This window comes from Struthio camelus, chromosome Z, assembly GCF_040807025.1.
Source record: "Struthio camelus isolate bStrCam1 chromosome Z, bStrCam1.hap1, whole genome shotgun sequence".
NCBI lineage: Eukaryota > Metazoa > Chordata > Aves > Struthioniformes > Struthionidae > Struthio > Struthio camelus.
In genome coordinates this window covers 71,943,612-71,958,245 of record NC_090982.1, presented here as the reverse complement: position 1 = coordinate 71,958,245, position 14,634 = coordinate 71,943,612, and the positions used below count along the sequence as shown (strand labels likewise).

The 14,634-nt window shown below is 40.5% G+C and overlaps 1 protein-coding gene across 1 annotated transcript; it reads left to right on the top strand.

Moving 5' to 3' along the window:
• Positions 1 to 5,329: 5,329 nt before the first annotated feature.
• LOC104140577 (large ribosomal subunit protein mL65) lies at positions 5,330 to 13,520 on the top strand. The gene is made up of 5 exons (XM_068928233.1): positions 5,330 to 6,955; positions 7,220 to 7,365; positions 8,848 to 8,950; positions 9,858 to 10,034; positions 13,051 to 13,520. The coding sequence occupies exons 1-5, from the start codon at positions 6,328 to 6,330 to the stop codon at positions 13,317 to 13,319; spliced, it is 1,323 nt and encodes a 440-aa protein (XP_068784334.1). The 5' UTR covers positions 5,330 to 6,327; the 3' UTR covers positions 13,320 to 13,520.
• Positions 13,521 to 14,634: the final 1,114 nt, after the last annotated feature.

Genomic DNA, 14,634 nt, shown 5'->3' with positions numbered 1-14,634 from the left:
AAATGATACCACATGGCTTTTGATTGGACTACACATCAACAAGCCGTGATCTAAGACTTCATCTCAGTCTGTTACTGGTGGAACCAGTGGTACTTGTAAATCAGGCTTAGGAAAAGCTAGCTGGGTGCTGATGCATTTTCAGTGGAAGGACGGTGACATCTAGTGGTATTGTTCTTTGTACAGTCCCTCATATTATGTCTAACAGCATCTTGGCAATAGTGCAGCAATATTTTATTTTATATACTCAATATATTTGCTTTTTGATAGCTTTAATATTACCTTTATTCAGTACTAGCATTTCACCAAACACACTAGCCTCTGAATTTCTCAAATGTAATTACTCCATTTGTCATTGTGCTGAAAAACAGAAATTGTCAAAAAGAAACAATTCTGTAATCTGCAAATAATGTGGTATCATAAAACCCTTCGTAAATATTGTGACAACAGCTTAGAGTTCTCTCTTTCTAAATTCATAACTTAAGTTCATGAGTCACTGTCTTCAGAATTAGATGACGGATCCTGTTTTGGTAGGGATTTAGATCCAGGGAGTTATTTATCCTTCCTAATAAAGAAAAGTGTTAAGAACGGATGGAATGAATCACTCTTAAGGTGCTTATCTCTCTCTAGTTTGGAAATTAGTATTATCTGGATGTCTAACTTGGAGACAGTTGAAATTAGGTAAGAAGAGACATACCTAAAGTGACTTTGGTGCTCACGTCTCATTCAAAGTCAATAGAGTCTAGTCTGCTAAGTTATTAAACTGTTGGAAATGTGGCTTAAAGAGAAGTTTGGACAGTAAGAGATAAATGATAGGGGTATGAAGAGAAAACCAGGTAATATCTATAAAAGAAAATTACCCAGTGCCTAGGATTGTTCCTTATGCTGGAGCTCAAACGTTGGACTTTCTGCCTTGCTGGTCCAGTTCATGAGGTGGTTTTGATCTGGGCTTTCCTAGGCTGTTCCTGGCGTGGGCATGGGCAGGGGACATTCCCAATAAGTAGTGGGTACATGAAACCCTGGTTTGGGAGCTAAGACAGGTTCACAGTATGGAGGTGTGCTGTTTCATGCCAGCTAGAATCATTCAGTGCTTTGCTAGTACAGATGTAGTCTCTGAACATTAGGCTGAGTCTACTCAGCAGTCTTTCCTTAGCTTGATCTTCAGAATGCTATAGCTGACTCTACAAATTTTCTCATAAAAGTGTACATTTTTCAGCCGCTGGATATTATAAGTGTGTGAACAACAAGTCTCTTAGTGCAAATATTTGAATCATTTGCTTTTCTCATCAGAATCCAAACAGCTCTACTTGCCTTTCAAAGTGACCATATATTATTTCCTCCAGTCAATCAACTTCTCTTTCTTTTAGATTATTCACTAATATCACAGTAAAGATTTTTCATTTAGCATGAAATTATCTGCAAGAACGAGGGTAAAATTAACTCATACTCCTGTATTTTCTGCACATACAAAGCAGCCTTTAGGATAACTTGTCTCAGGTGCATATAATGGCCTGAAAGGGCACATTTGGGATGTTACTAGTTACATTTGTCCCCAAATGCATGGGCAATGTGTGAGGTATTCTTTTGTAATTGTTACAATAGCACTGAAACACTATATAAAACAGACTAAGAAGTCTACTACTCCCTAAGGATTTCTGAATTTTTTAGCTAATGGGCACTGATGGAGTGAAGCTAAGCTTTGTCAAACCATGTCTTCAAGATAAGCTTTTATCTTTACAGCCCTATGAAGCTAGAGTGGTCTTAAATGTCATCACCGTTCTCAGCTGCTCTGCTGTAATGGTATTGAAAAACACAGAAGGTAGGATTTTACTGTGCGTCTCTGGAATTCCCAGTTGGAAGGCTCTTTGCTTTAAAACAATGCAAGGGCCTTTCATTAAGTTCATCTGGACTCTCAGATCTCATGTGAGACCTAGAAAGTAGTTCAACTTTGAAGTTTATTCTTTTAACATTTTTGTCTTAATTAAGGAGAAGTTTAGATCTGAAATACATCTTTTCCTCCCCATTCCCATAGCCTTCTAACAAAGGTGCTTTGATTTTGCTGAAAATGGCATGGGGGGAGGGAAGGGGAGAGGAGGGAGGAAGATCTTTGATCTATAGGCAAACACGGTCAATTTTAGCCCAAACGGAATTTGTCTGAGAAGCTACAATAAAACAGCAGTTGAAACACAACACAAACTGAATTCTAATTGGTGCTGCTTGGAGCATTATATAGTCCTAGAAGCATTTTAATCTTGGACGATGTATACTAGAAGAGCTCAGCCTCTCATATGCATGTATATACGCATTCTTAAAGAAGTATTTGGAAAATCATATGGGAAGCATGTTTTTGCCGTAGATTTCAGTTAGTAAAGGTGATGATGGCTCTTCCCTACTGCATGTAGATATGGCATGGGTTGCTTTAAATTAATCCAACCTGTTATTGGCACTGCTCTGTTTAGAAGAACTACAAGTTCAGTGTTCTTCAAAGCAAGCGTGATATTAGATATTCACTGGAGGAAAAAAAGAGTGTCATATTCATGCTTGTACTGTCTCTCTGTCTGACCAATTTAATGGGAAAAGAGGGTGTCAGCTTCTTCCGTCTTCTTGGATTGGGATTTCTGTATTTACAGATTTATTGTTTTACGTACAGGCTACAGCATTTGCTACCTTAGGTAACATCAGCAGGACTGTATTCTCCATTTAAAATGCCACAGACTGTAACAGACACAATCTGCGCTGTTGACAGATATTCATTATTTTATGACTTGTCCTATGTCCTAGGATTATTTTAAAATAGATTATGTGTAACAATGACAGCTGCCAGATGATAATTTAAAGCAATTTAAAGCATGGAAGGAGAACCTTCCATGTTCTCCTGATCTCCTGGGAACTCCTTAGTCACTTGTGGGATCACCCCTTCAGTGAGGGATTACAGAGATATCCTGATGATTGTCCCATGACTTTCATTCTGTGGTGGGGATCGTTGTTGGTGGTTGTTTTTGAAGTGATGCACACACACTAGAATAACAGTGATATTTGTAATCATTTCTTTGTGTAAGATCTGTGACACAGGAGTCGTCTTATTCATTATGTGTGTGTTGTATATATATATACAACAGAGCTTTGGTCTTTATCTGAGGCCTTGAGATGCTACTACAAAACAAATACCTGATATTAATTTGATATTAATTAGTAACTTTGCTTCTCACATCTCTAGAGACTCTTTTCAATCCAGAATGGATTTCTAATCTATTTTTGCTGTATCTTTGAACTAACTTTCCAAACAGAACTTAAATGGAACATCATTGTCTCTCAGTATGTTCTCAGACATTTACACTAGTTAAAAGTGTAGAGTCTACTCTAGACAATATCTTTTGTCACTGAACCTACAACAAAACCCATGTCTGGCTTGTTGCTCCCTTTGGAGGCTTTCTAATTTGAAGGGCTTTAATCTCACTGTTATCTCCTGTCTCTTCCTTCTAAAATAAGCTGCAGCACCCTGAGAAAATGAACGTGCCAGCACCAAGGCACAGGCATGAAAGAAATGGCCGAATGGTTGAGAGGACTGAATCCTTTCTTAGCAGCTGCAGATGACATGCAGGTGACATGATTCCCACACTGTGGCCATGTGAAGCAGACTCTGGACGTCACACCTCCTGCTGGGTCTTCAATAAAATATGCCTGCACTATGTGATCCATGCGATCCTATTTGGGCTGTGCCTGCAACTCTAGAGGAGAATAGTGAAGGAGATGTTTTTGCATTTAAGTATCTTCTACGCTTGTATATAAGAGATACTGAGCCTGCCCGGTAATTCATCTCTGAGTGAGTGCACTTGGCATGTACTTTGTCTGAGTTCTGAGTTTCAGAAACACAGAATAATTTCCACATTAAACCTATAGGGTAGGTTAGAATTAGGTGAACTGTAGCAGTCTCTGAACTGCTTCTGAGCTTCTAACTAATCCTCTCCAATGACTTTCCAATTGGAACTGAGAAGCTATTTTCATTCTAGTTTTTACTTTAGAGATTTATAGCTAGGCTACAGCATTCATTTTAGCATTTGCATCAGGCATTTTAGGCAGGGTATGAATTTGCTAATCCAGGATCTTTTTAAGCATTTATTAAACCAACATAAAGACACTCTGTGTTTAGAGGCTTAGTATAATTTAGAAACTGTAGAGCGTTTCCTTCGGTAAAGGAAAAGAAGGAAAACACATACTCTCTCAACTCTGTGAGTGTGCTTTTTAAAACAGAGATCCATGGTAGGATAACATTGTTCCTAAAAAGTTACAGCAGAGCTGTCAGCAAGGCAAGTAACTCTAACCACACTGTCTATTGGGCTCTTTTGTCCAAGCCAGTGCAATTCCTAGCTCAAGAAAAGTAATATTATTACATAGCACACCAAGCAAATAAAGTTGACCTGTGACCAGGGCATCAGTAGACAGCTCAGGGATTTAAAACGTAGATTAAAGCATAGCACTAGTTCCCGACACCTCTTGCCTAATTACAGAGTGAGTATCAGGGTGCAGGAAACATTTAAATCTTTTGAATAAAGCAGGGAAAATAAAATCAATCCTTTCAACTTTCATATGCTTATGTTAAGTTTCTATACTGAACTTCCTGAAGGTTTAAAATCTATCCTAGGCAAAAATTGTTCACAGTGTTTAAAGGCTGTGAGGAAGGCAATTGTGATTTGAGGGCATGACAAGAAAGGTTTTTCAACAATGGTAAAGTGTTAGTAATTCCCATGTAATACAGCCTTCTTGTATGAAATAATGGGTACAGTCTGGTCACATATCTCTGTGACAAACACAAAACTGGAGGAAGTGCAAGAAAGGGCTGTTAGGATGATCAGGGAAACAGAGAGCTGTCTGTGTTAGAAGAGCTTGTTTACTCTCTATAGATGACAGTTGACAGGTGATATGACTGGTTTCCATCAATGTTTTAGAAGGCAAACACTGGAGAGGGAAAAAACTAATTAAGCTAAAGGATGATGTTGGCACAAGGACAACAGGGTATAAATTGACCATGAATACATTTAAACATGAAATGAGAAGAACATTTCTAACCACGAAAGGAGACAGGTTCTGAAACAGGAGCTGCAGGAGCAAAAAGCCTAAGAATTGTAGCGGTGATTTCACTAAGAGTTTGTGTAAAAGAGTTTATCTCTGTCGTTTAGACTGAATGATCTTTCAGTGCTTAGGGGCTTAATTATCTTCTGAAGATGAACACGTAGAAATTTGCTTTGGTTCAAAAATCTTTTGTCTTTTTGAATGCTTCAGAGACATCTATTTCTCTGCGAAAAAACTCTTCAGTAATACAAAGGCTGTATTACCTGTTGCAGAAAGCCCATTTTATTTCTTAGCTTAATCAGTGACTAATATATTCTATATGAACAATCATTTGTTAATCATATCAAGGATTTCTGAGGTTTAACTTCCAGACCCCCTTGGAAAGACTGCAGTCATATTTGGTACTCCCAGAACTGAAACATGACACATCCAGTATAACCCTTCGGTACAGATGCCTGTGACACTGACAGGAGTAGATTGTCTCAACTGCTAATCATCAACGCCCGTTTGTCATCAAGACGATCCTCTTCAGCTACAACAGCCCACAGCAGCTCAGGTGCATTACAGGTATCTCATAGGCCAAGGCCGCACAGCGCACAGCAGGCACAGTGCGGCACGGGTTTCACCCACACGCCCACAGCACTAGAGAGAGCTGGCTGTCACGCACAGGAAGCCATCAGCCACCGCAGGACGGGAAGCTGGTCCACTGGGGTAATCAGGTCGTGCCACGGCCCCGCGTAAAGCAAGTCAGGAGCTGAGGGGGGCAGGCCGGGGCGCTGGCTGTTGGGCCAGTGCGGACAACAGTGGGGTCACGCGTGATCCCTGAGCTCCCACCACACCTCCCGTGGACCGTCCCGCCCCCGGAGGGCTACGGAGGAGCCTGAGGGCCCCGACCTCCGCCACCACCACACATCGCGCCCTCAACCCCCCCCCCCCCGCAACGGGGGTTAGGGTTGCCCCTCGGCCGAACGCTTCCGGGCCAGGTCCCGCTGTGCATTTCGGGAACTGTAGTTCCCTCCCCACCGGGCGGTGAGGAACAAACGGCGCATGCGCAGAACCGGCGCCGCTGTGCCTGGGAGACCAAGCAACTCCAACGGCGCGACTCGCGGAAAGGCTCCGCCCCCTTTTTTTCCCGGCAGCGCACTAGCTCTCTCAGGAGCCTGGCGAATGGATGGTTGGCTGTTCACGTGATTTCTACCGTCCAATCATGTTTTCGAGGTCCTGAGGCAGTGCCCTTTCTCCGTCTCGCTGCCCTGCGGAATGGCGGCTTCCAGGGGGCGGCGGTTGCTTTGGTGTGGTCGCTGCTGGCTCTCGCAGTCGGAGTCCTCCGCGGCCCCGGTGCCCCCGGACTCGCTCTACCCGCCCATCGTGGCCTCCGCCACGGCGAAGAGCAAAGCGGCCAAGCGGCGGCGTCTGGAGCATTTCCACCAGCGGGTGCATGAGGCGGCCTCGATCGAGGAGAAGCTGCGGCTCTACGGGCTGCTTCAGCGGCCCAAGTACATGGTTTACCCGCAGACCTTCGCCATCAACGCCGACCGCTGGTACCAGAGCTTCACCAAGACCGTCTTCGTGCCGGGGCTGCCCCTGAGGGCGGCGCCGGAGGCCGCGAGAGCCTCGGAGCCAGACGTGGCGGCGCCGGAGGCGGCGGCGGGAGCGGGGGCGGCGCCGCCGGAGCCCACGGTGGAAGCAGCCCCGGCCCTGGATCTGAGTGAGCTGCGCTCTCTCGCCTGCGACGCGCTCCTGCAGGAGAGCTTCTACCAGAACAAGAAGCGGCCGTTCCTCTACCGCGATCAGGACCACACGCCCGGCCCGTTCCTCACTCAGCTAGTTTCCACTCTCGCCGCCTTCCTGTGCGGTCGCAACCCGCTGCTGGCTGCCTCCTCCCTCGGTGTGCAGTAGGGGGGTGGGGGAGGAAGGGAGACTGGGGGGCGGTCGTGGGTGGTGGGGCTGGTCTGCGAGCCCTAGAGGAGTGTCGCTGGTGCAGCTGTTCGCTAGTGTGTTCCAAACGTTGCTAGAACTACCTCTCGTTCTTATTTTTAAAACTCATGGGATGCTGAAAGATTTTGATTGTTCAGTTTTAGTGCATCTACAGAGCAGGAGTTGGGACAGTTTTATACACAAATGGATGACCCACCCCCGCTTTCTGTTTCAGACTTAAAACCCGAGGTTAACTATTACTGGCATCATGGTGAGGAAGTTGTTGTTCATGGACATCGAAAAGGTAGAGTCGATCCTGTGCGATTTCAGATAGATGATCACCCACACCTCCAGATCCGTGTACCAAAGCAACTTCCAGAGGTGTGCATGTTTTAATAGCAAGTTAATCATGTTTATTTTCACAACAGTAATGTTTCTGACTAAGGCTGAAATTTCTGTGCAATAAGTAGTATCTGGAGGCCCCATTAATTACTTATGTAGAGCATTTGTGTATTTTTTAAGTCTTAAGGTTCTCTGCTGCTGTGCTGTGCTATGCTATGTGTTTTACAGATATTGAGATGTTTTTTTAAACTGCAAGTTGGTCATCTTTGTGTTTTAGATACATAACAACAGTACATGTTGTTATGCTTAGATAAAGGGAGACTTCACCTTCCTTTATGCCTCTGTCTATGAGGAGAGGCAAGACTATGGGAGAAGACAAGAATAAGGAGTGTTGTGTAAGTGAGAAAGTATTGTCCTCAGTGGAGGAGAACAAGACGGTGAAAGCAGTGGAGATGCGAGGACTGGAGTGAGAGAGAGGACATATAATCTGAATGTGAGCTCTGTTACCTGATACTATGGCTTACCAATTGTTTGCTTGAAAACTAAGGTTTTCTGGAGGCAGATTGAATATTTCCACCTCTTGTAGGATTACACAGTGGTAATTGTGTAGCCTGAAAGGGTCTTGGTTTTCCCTGTTCTACCAAAAACGGAAGACAATGCTCCAGTTACTGTAAAATGCTGAACATTTCTTGTTTACTTGATCACACCCTTTGCTTAGGTTAGTGCTGCTGGCATTTTGGGGATGAGTGTCTGGGCAATGAAAGCTAAAACTGCAATGCATGTATGTGACATGAGAAGTTCTAACTGCTTGTTATAGGACCTGCCTTTGCTTTGTAGTTGCTTATTGCCTCAGTGGTGTCAGTGCTGCCAATTCTCACGACTGGTTGCAAAATTGCACAGATTCTATTTACAGTTTTGATGATCCTTCTGTTAAGTTTTTCTGAGACTAAACTCATCTAGTAGTATAGAATGTAACCACATGTGGCTGCACTACTGCTAGTGGGGATGGAAATAGTTCAAATTTTTTTTAATGTCAGTGCATTTGGACTGGACCTGCACTTTTCTTTTTAAGAGACTTATTACCCCATAAAAATGTTCCCTAGTGAAAAACACTGAATATGTGTAAGCTCATTCTGCTGGCTCGAATTTGTTTAATGACTGCTGCTAGAGATATTTTTGTTTCTTGTCTTGTGCAGAAGTGGATCCAGGTTTTGAAGGTAGCACCAAATGGTGGCTTTGTTAACACTGTACCCCATAATGTTGTTTGTATGCTGCAGAAAATTCAGTCTTTAAGAGGTCAGTGTAAGATGCTTGTACTAATGCTTGTCACAAGATAGGAGTGTCTGTTGCAAGCATATTATGGCTATTGATTTTGGTTAAAATTGCATATAGGTATATGTAAGCAGGATTTGTATGTTCTGTTGTCTGAACAAGAAAGTGACACATTATATAATGCTGTAATCAAGAAATGTGTAACTTACTGTTTCGGCTTTTTTTCTTTTTTCTTCTACTTTCTTCAAGGTTGTACCACTAGAGTCAGATCTTGGGGATGTTCCTGTTGTTGATCACAAGCCCTCCAAGTTGCCATTATTCAAAAAGCAATATGAAAACAAGGTATTTATAGGTAAGACTTTCTAGTTGTGAAAGGCTAACTTTTAAAGATAAAAATAATAAAAAACCTTAACCTTGTACCTCCCGTCAACAGTGAAAGTGCACATGTGTGTATGTGTGCATATATGTGAGCATATTGGTGATATATAACTACTTCATTTCAGAAAATATATTGGGAAGAGCTGTTATTAATCTGTAAAATGAAATCATAATGTTACTACTGTACTGTGAATACTAAATTTGAATACTAATTTTTTTCTTTAATGCCTTTTTTATATTTCACGTGAGACAAAAATACTAGGCTAGTCATAAACTTTGACAGTCTTTTCAAATCCTGCTTCCCTAATATTCGCTGTGCAGGATATATTCTGAGTATGTTTATGATTCTTGTGAGAGTTTTTTAGTCAGATGGATTTAGCCATTGAGAAACTTTAGATTTATGGTAACAAGTAACAACAGAAGCAGGTGAGAGTTTAACAGTGTCTGCTTGCAGCCTCCAGACACACTATTCTGTCTCTGAGAAAAATCCGAGGTCTGTTTTCCAGTAGAATACTTGAGGCTTTGAGATCGCATCTTGGGCAATGAGGAGCTGCATCCTCCTGTGTGTGTAGCGTACTTTGTCTCAGGATCCATTTCAAGGAGTTGTGTTGAATACAAAACTAGCAGAAAGCTGGCTTTGCATTTTGATACAACTCTTTCAAAGACATCTTAGTATCTTAACTCTTAGGAGCCTTTTGAACTTGGGCAAGCCCTCCAGTCTCACCCAGGAATGAAGAAGTTTCAGTGCTTTGAACCTGTATTTTAGATGTATATAATTTTCAGTTTTTTGGATTCTCATGATAAAGACATCTTTATGTGTATATAAAGAAGAGCACTTACTGACTGAGTGACTCTCATTTTTTTTCTTTTTGGGGGCACAGGATCAAAGGTGGCAGATCCATGCTGTTATGGACACACCCAGTTCCATCTTGTTCCTGATAAACTAAAAAGGCAGAGGTTCTTGAGAGCAAATCTTGAGGATCAGATTGAAGTTACTTATCGAGCTAATGGTATTACAAGTCTCTTTGCCTGGACAGCAGCACAAGCAATGTATCAAGGTGAGGCAGTCGATCCGCGAAATTCTTCCTGGTGATGAATGCCAAATATAATATTCTCTTGACTTTTTTTCTTCCCTCTATTTTCATGCCTCTTCTGAAGAGCATCCTTTAAGTAGGTCTTTGAAAGTTTAATTGAACCAATGAACGAAGCAGCATTGTTACAGAGGAGTTATTTTTCTCTTATCTAAAGTACTCTGAGTCCAGGAGAACTAATTCTGCAGAAAAGTGGTTTTTTTTCTATACATAATGCTAAATCTGTGCGGAAAAACTCAGTGCTGCGTTTGCTGGCAAGACAAAGCTTTGTGATGGGGAAAGGGAATAGGTCTGAAGTGATTTAATTGCAGAGGTTTTCCTGAAACAGTGAAGACACTTAGTCTGTTTTAGAGATGTTAATTCTGTGAAACTACAACCAGTGAAAGAAAAATGTTAGAGTCTTACCTCATGAACCTATGCCTATGTTGTGTCTAAAAGTCCCAGAAGACCTGAATGGGTAACTTGGATCAGTTGTTTGCTTCCTTGTTCCTCAAAGTGTTGCAGTTTTGGTCTTCTGAGACACTGCTATTTTAGAAAGTATGTGTATAAGCTTGACAAAAAAAAAAATTGTGTGTGTATGATATGTATATACACAGGCTGTCAGACTGAATAAGTTCTTCTAGCAGAAGTGGTAGGTTACTGTATAGAAACTCTGGAATAACAGCCTGTCTTCTCCCTTAGCTTTGTATGCAATATTTATTTCCTATTGTTTAGGATACTAGTATAAGGTAACTGTACAGTTTGTAGTGGTTTGGAGAAGAAATGTGTTCTGAAAATGAGAATGCTTTCAGATATTTTTAGCCTGGTACTACTCTCAAATTGAAATTTTATGCTGTCTGAGAAAGTAAAACTGAAATTACATTACAGTCTTATTTCGTATTCTTACCACATCCTCCCAGGCATTCAAATAAAAATGATTTGGGTTACTACAATAGTTTCCTCTTTTATTCTTTCGGTATGCTTTTCTAATTATCTGCTATTGGTAAGAATGACTGCCAGAAAAATGCAAAAGAACATAATTAATAGAACAGTTTTCTGCAGCTTGCCTCTTTTTTTAGTCTAGAATAAGGAGAAAGGCCTTATGAGAATTGTAATAAATCAGAGGAAGAAGCTTGTCTTAAACCTTTATGAAAACATTCCTGGTTATTGTCACTTGGTGATTTTCTTAACAGATGCTGTACTTGTTCAGATTTGAATTTGAGTGTCTTCCTGAAATTTTTTTGAACCATGATCTGCTACTCTAGCAAGAGGAAATTTCTCTTATTTGTCCTGGTGTGCTTTCTAAATGAAAGCATATGTGTGTGTATATTCATGTTCTGTTAGAAAGTGTGTGTAGGGGGGAAGTAAAGCAGTCAAGAATGCTTTGTACAATCTGAGGTTCTTTTTCTCCCACTTGTTGCTTTACATCAATCTGCTTTGTGCAGAATCCCTGCTCTGAGTTGCAAGATCTATGAGACAGAAAATATATAGATGGACAGTTTTCCTTGCTATATTGCATATTCAGTTGTACTATACATATAGGGAGTAAATGGTTAATGGAAAGGTAAAGCTGGAAGTCAATTCGGAAATCTAATGCCAATGAGGAGTCAATAGATCTTGATTGCTAAAATCACGAGATGATATTGGAAGTACTGGTTATAAGCAGTATTTCCAATTACTAGAATGCACTCTTAAAACTTATGAGTTCCTTTCGTACATAATGGAATGCCAAGTAGTTGCTATGGGAATCAAGGTCTTTGTACACTAAAATGTATTAGTCTTACACTATCTCAGGAAGTATTTTAGTTCCTGGCTCCTTAAGTATGTTGTTCTAAACAAAATGTCACTGTTGAATTTAGAGCTTATTTTACTTCTTCCCATGGCATACAGGTATTTGCCAGGATCTCTGTATATTCCAGCATGAGACCTTTTTGCTTGGTACTGTGGATACTTAGAAAGCTGTCTTGCATTGGTAGTCTAGTGTCCTCAGTTCATTCAGGATGACTTGCACATATTAGAGTAATATCTCGGCCTTAGACAAGGGCAAGTAGACGAGAACTTAATGCATGTAACTGAAATTGTAGGCTGGTGTTACTAGAAGCTAGTTTGCTGGTCTGTAGTATCAGTTCTGAAACAACTCATTAAAGAAAATCCTTTGACTAGTGTATGTATATTGCTCGCGCTTCATCAAATTGTAATGTCAAGCTTTTTAACACACAATTACCTCTTTTGCAGACATAAAATATTGAAGCCAACTAAGTCTCAGTGTTAAAGCTGTTTACAGTCATAAGGACATTGACAAGGACAAGATGATTCAAATCTCTGAAGTTTTTTCTTCTGTATCGATTTCTAGTGGTGTTCATTGAACATGGTCCTGCTAATGCACATACATAAATATGTAAAGAAAAATTTGTTAGAAGTCTTTAATGCTCAACAGGGATTGTTTGAAGCGTGAATTCATATGGGCATAGCATTCTCAGTCTTGCTTGGCAAATTACTGCAACCAGTTATGCATATGGTAATATAAACCATTCTTCTATTATAGAACAAATTTTTAGTGCCCTGTGAAAGAGTGGGATAGTCAAAAGACTTTCCCCTCTGATTGCTTGCAGGACTTAATGCATTCATAACTTACATATGTAATTTTGAAAGTCACCTGAAGAATCAATTTGATTTTATATCAGTCAGTATGTATTAACGTTGTGGTTGCTGCCTGGCTCTTTATAGGGAACTGTGTACAGAATCCAGATATACCAGTGTGTCTCTGATCTTTTAAAAAATCCTTAATGGGTGGCTGTCTCTTATATCTTCATTTTTAGTCTGTATGAGGAATTCTCGTGTTCTTAAAGTGATTTTTTTTTTTTTTTTTTTTCCCCCTCCACCCCCTACCAAAAAGGCTGCTGCAGCTCCTTCTGTTTTTCTGTATTTCAGGATCTGGGTTTAGATGTGTGTGCTAGTAGGAATTCTGAGTCCTATATAACTAGTGTTGTTTTTTATTTTGTAGGATTCTGGAATGAAGCAGATGTGACTCGTCCTTTTGTATCACAGGCAGTAGTGACTGATGGAAAATACTTCGCCTTCTTTTGTTACCAGCTAAATACTTTAGCGCTAACTGTAGAAACTATTCAAAATAACCCTCGGAAAAATATCTGTTGGGGTACAGACAGTAAGCCGTTATATGATGTTGTGGAAGATGGTGATGTGAAAGGCTTTAATGATGAAGTTCTGCTTCAGTTGGTTCAGTTTCTGTTAAATAGACCAAAAGAATTGTAAATCATAAAACAATAAGATATTCCTGTTCATGTGCCTGAACTTCATTGTAACTCCATGAAGTATGGCTTAGAACGCGCCTTGTTCTTAGTCAAATATTTATTTAGTGAAAACTATATTCATATTTTATGATCTTTGGTCCTTATTTCTTAACATTAAATACGTGATATTGTATACTGAAAAATAAATGTCTAGAATACCTTAGTCTTTTGTGCAGTTATTAAAATTGTATTACACTTAATGGAAGTTTTGTGATCCTTAAACAAGAGTATGAAAGTGTTGAAGGGTGTGCACTAATTCAGTTATGTGAAAACCTTTCAGCAGGTCCATAGCTGTATGTTGAACTGTTCCAGCAAAGTATGAATTCATACGATCATCCGATTACTTTGCTAGGGGGCTGCTGTCTTGATGTTCAGGACTAGTGAAAAATTTCTGTGTTTGTGCCTCAAAAGAAGTAAGCTGTCTTAAATGCTTACTCACTTTGAAGGAAAAGTGAGTTCAGAATAAAAACTTTCTTACTCATTAATGGTTGGCAATTTATTTATATAGTGAGGGAAGTGTTTAGGCTTTTATTGAGCAATAGTATGAATACAGTGAAACTTGCTTCCAAAGACTCTCTTAGAGCATGTATATGAATTTTAGTGCTGTCACCTCCATGAACCAGGGAGAGAACTCTCAAATACAGTTGGCGTCTGTGTAAATTAAATTCCTTCTTGTGCAGTAAGAGAAGGATAACTGCATCATTCTTTCAAAGGAATTTGAGCTGAGCTTGGTGCTGCTTCTAGTAAATGAACGCTGGTGTAGTGTATATGGGGGACAAGTGTAATCTTAGCTAACTGTGTACACTGGGAGTTCAGCGAAGCAGGTGCTACTCGGTCTCTCCTTTTGCAAGTCATTGGCCCATTTTTTCCATCTCCCAGCAGAGAGAAGCCAGCCTGAACATATGTTGTTCTTGCTTTAGTTTGGGACCTTGATTATTTTATTTTTTACTGTAGACGCCTTAAGGCTGTTTTGCATTGTTGGTATTGGATGTTTTACGGCTATTTTTGGTAGACAGTAGCTAAGCCAAAGCCATAACTGGGATCTCTTGATATATGGGTAAGATACAAAGTGTAATGATTGTTTAGGAATGCTTACTTCTCAACAGAGGTTATCTGATCTTGAGGTAATTAAGCATAGTATTATGTTTAATTATAATATTTAATTTAAATACCACACACTGCATGCATACCTTTTTAGAACTTTCTTTTCAGGAGTCAAGTCTAGTTTGTTTTGATAGAACGGAATCACGTATGGCTCTTAAATTACTTACTGGTAA

What these genes read in the sequence shown, in the direction of transcription:
- LOC104140577 (XM_068928233.1), top strand. Translation starts at nt 6,328, where the DNA reads ATGGCGGCTTCCAGGGGGCGGCGGTTGCTTTGGTGTGGTCGCTGCTGG. An exon ending in TACCAAAGCAACTTCCAGAG is followed by an intron (nt 7,366 to 8,847) that starts GTGTGCATGTTT and finishes ACTTTCTTCAAG; the next exon opens with GTTGTACCACTAGAGTCAGA. An exon ending in TGAAAACAAGGTATTTATAG is followed by an intron (nt 8,951 to 9,857) that starts GTAAGACTTTCT and finishes TTGGGGGCACAG; the next exon opens with GATCAAAGGTGGCAGATCCA.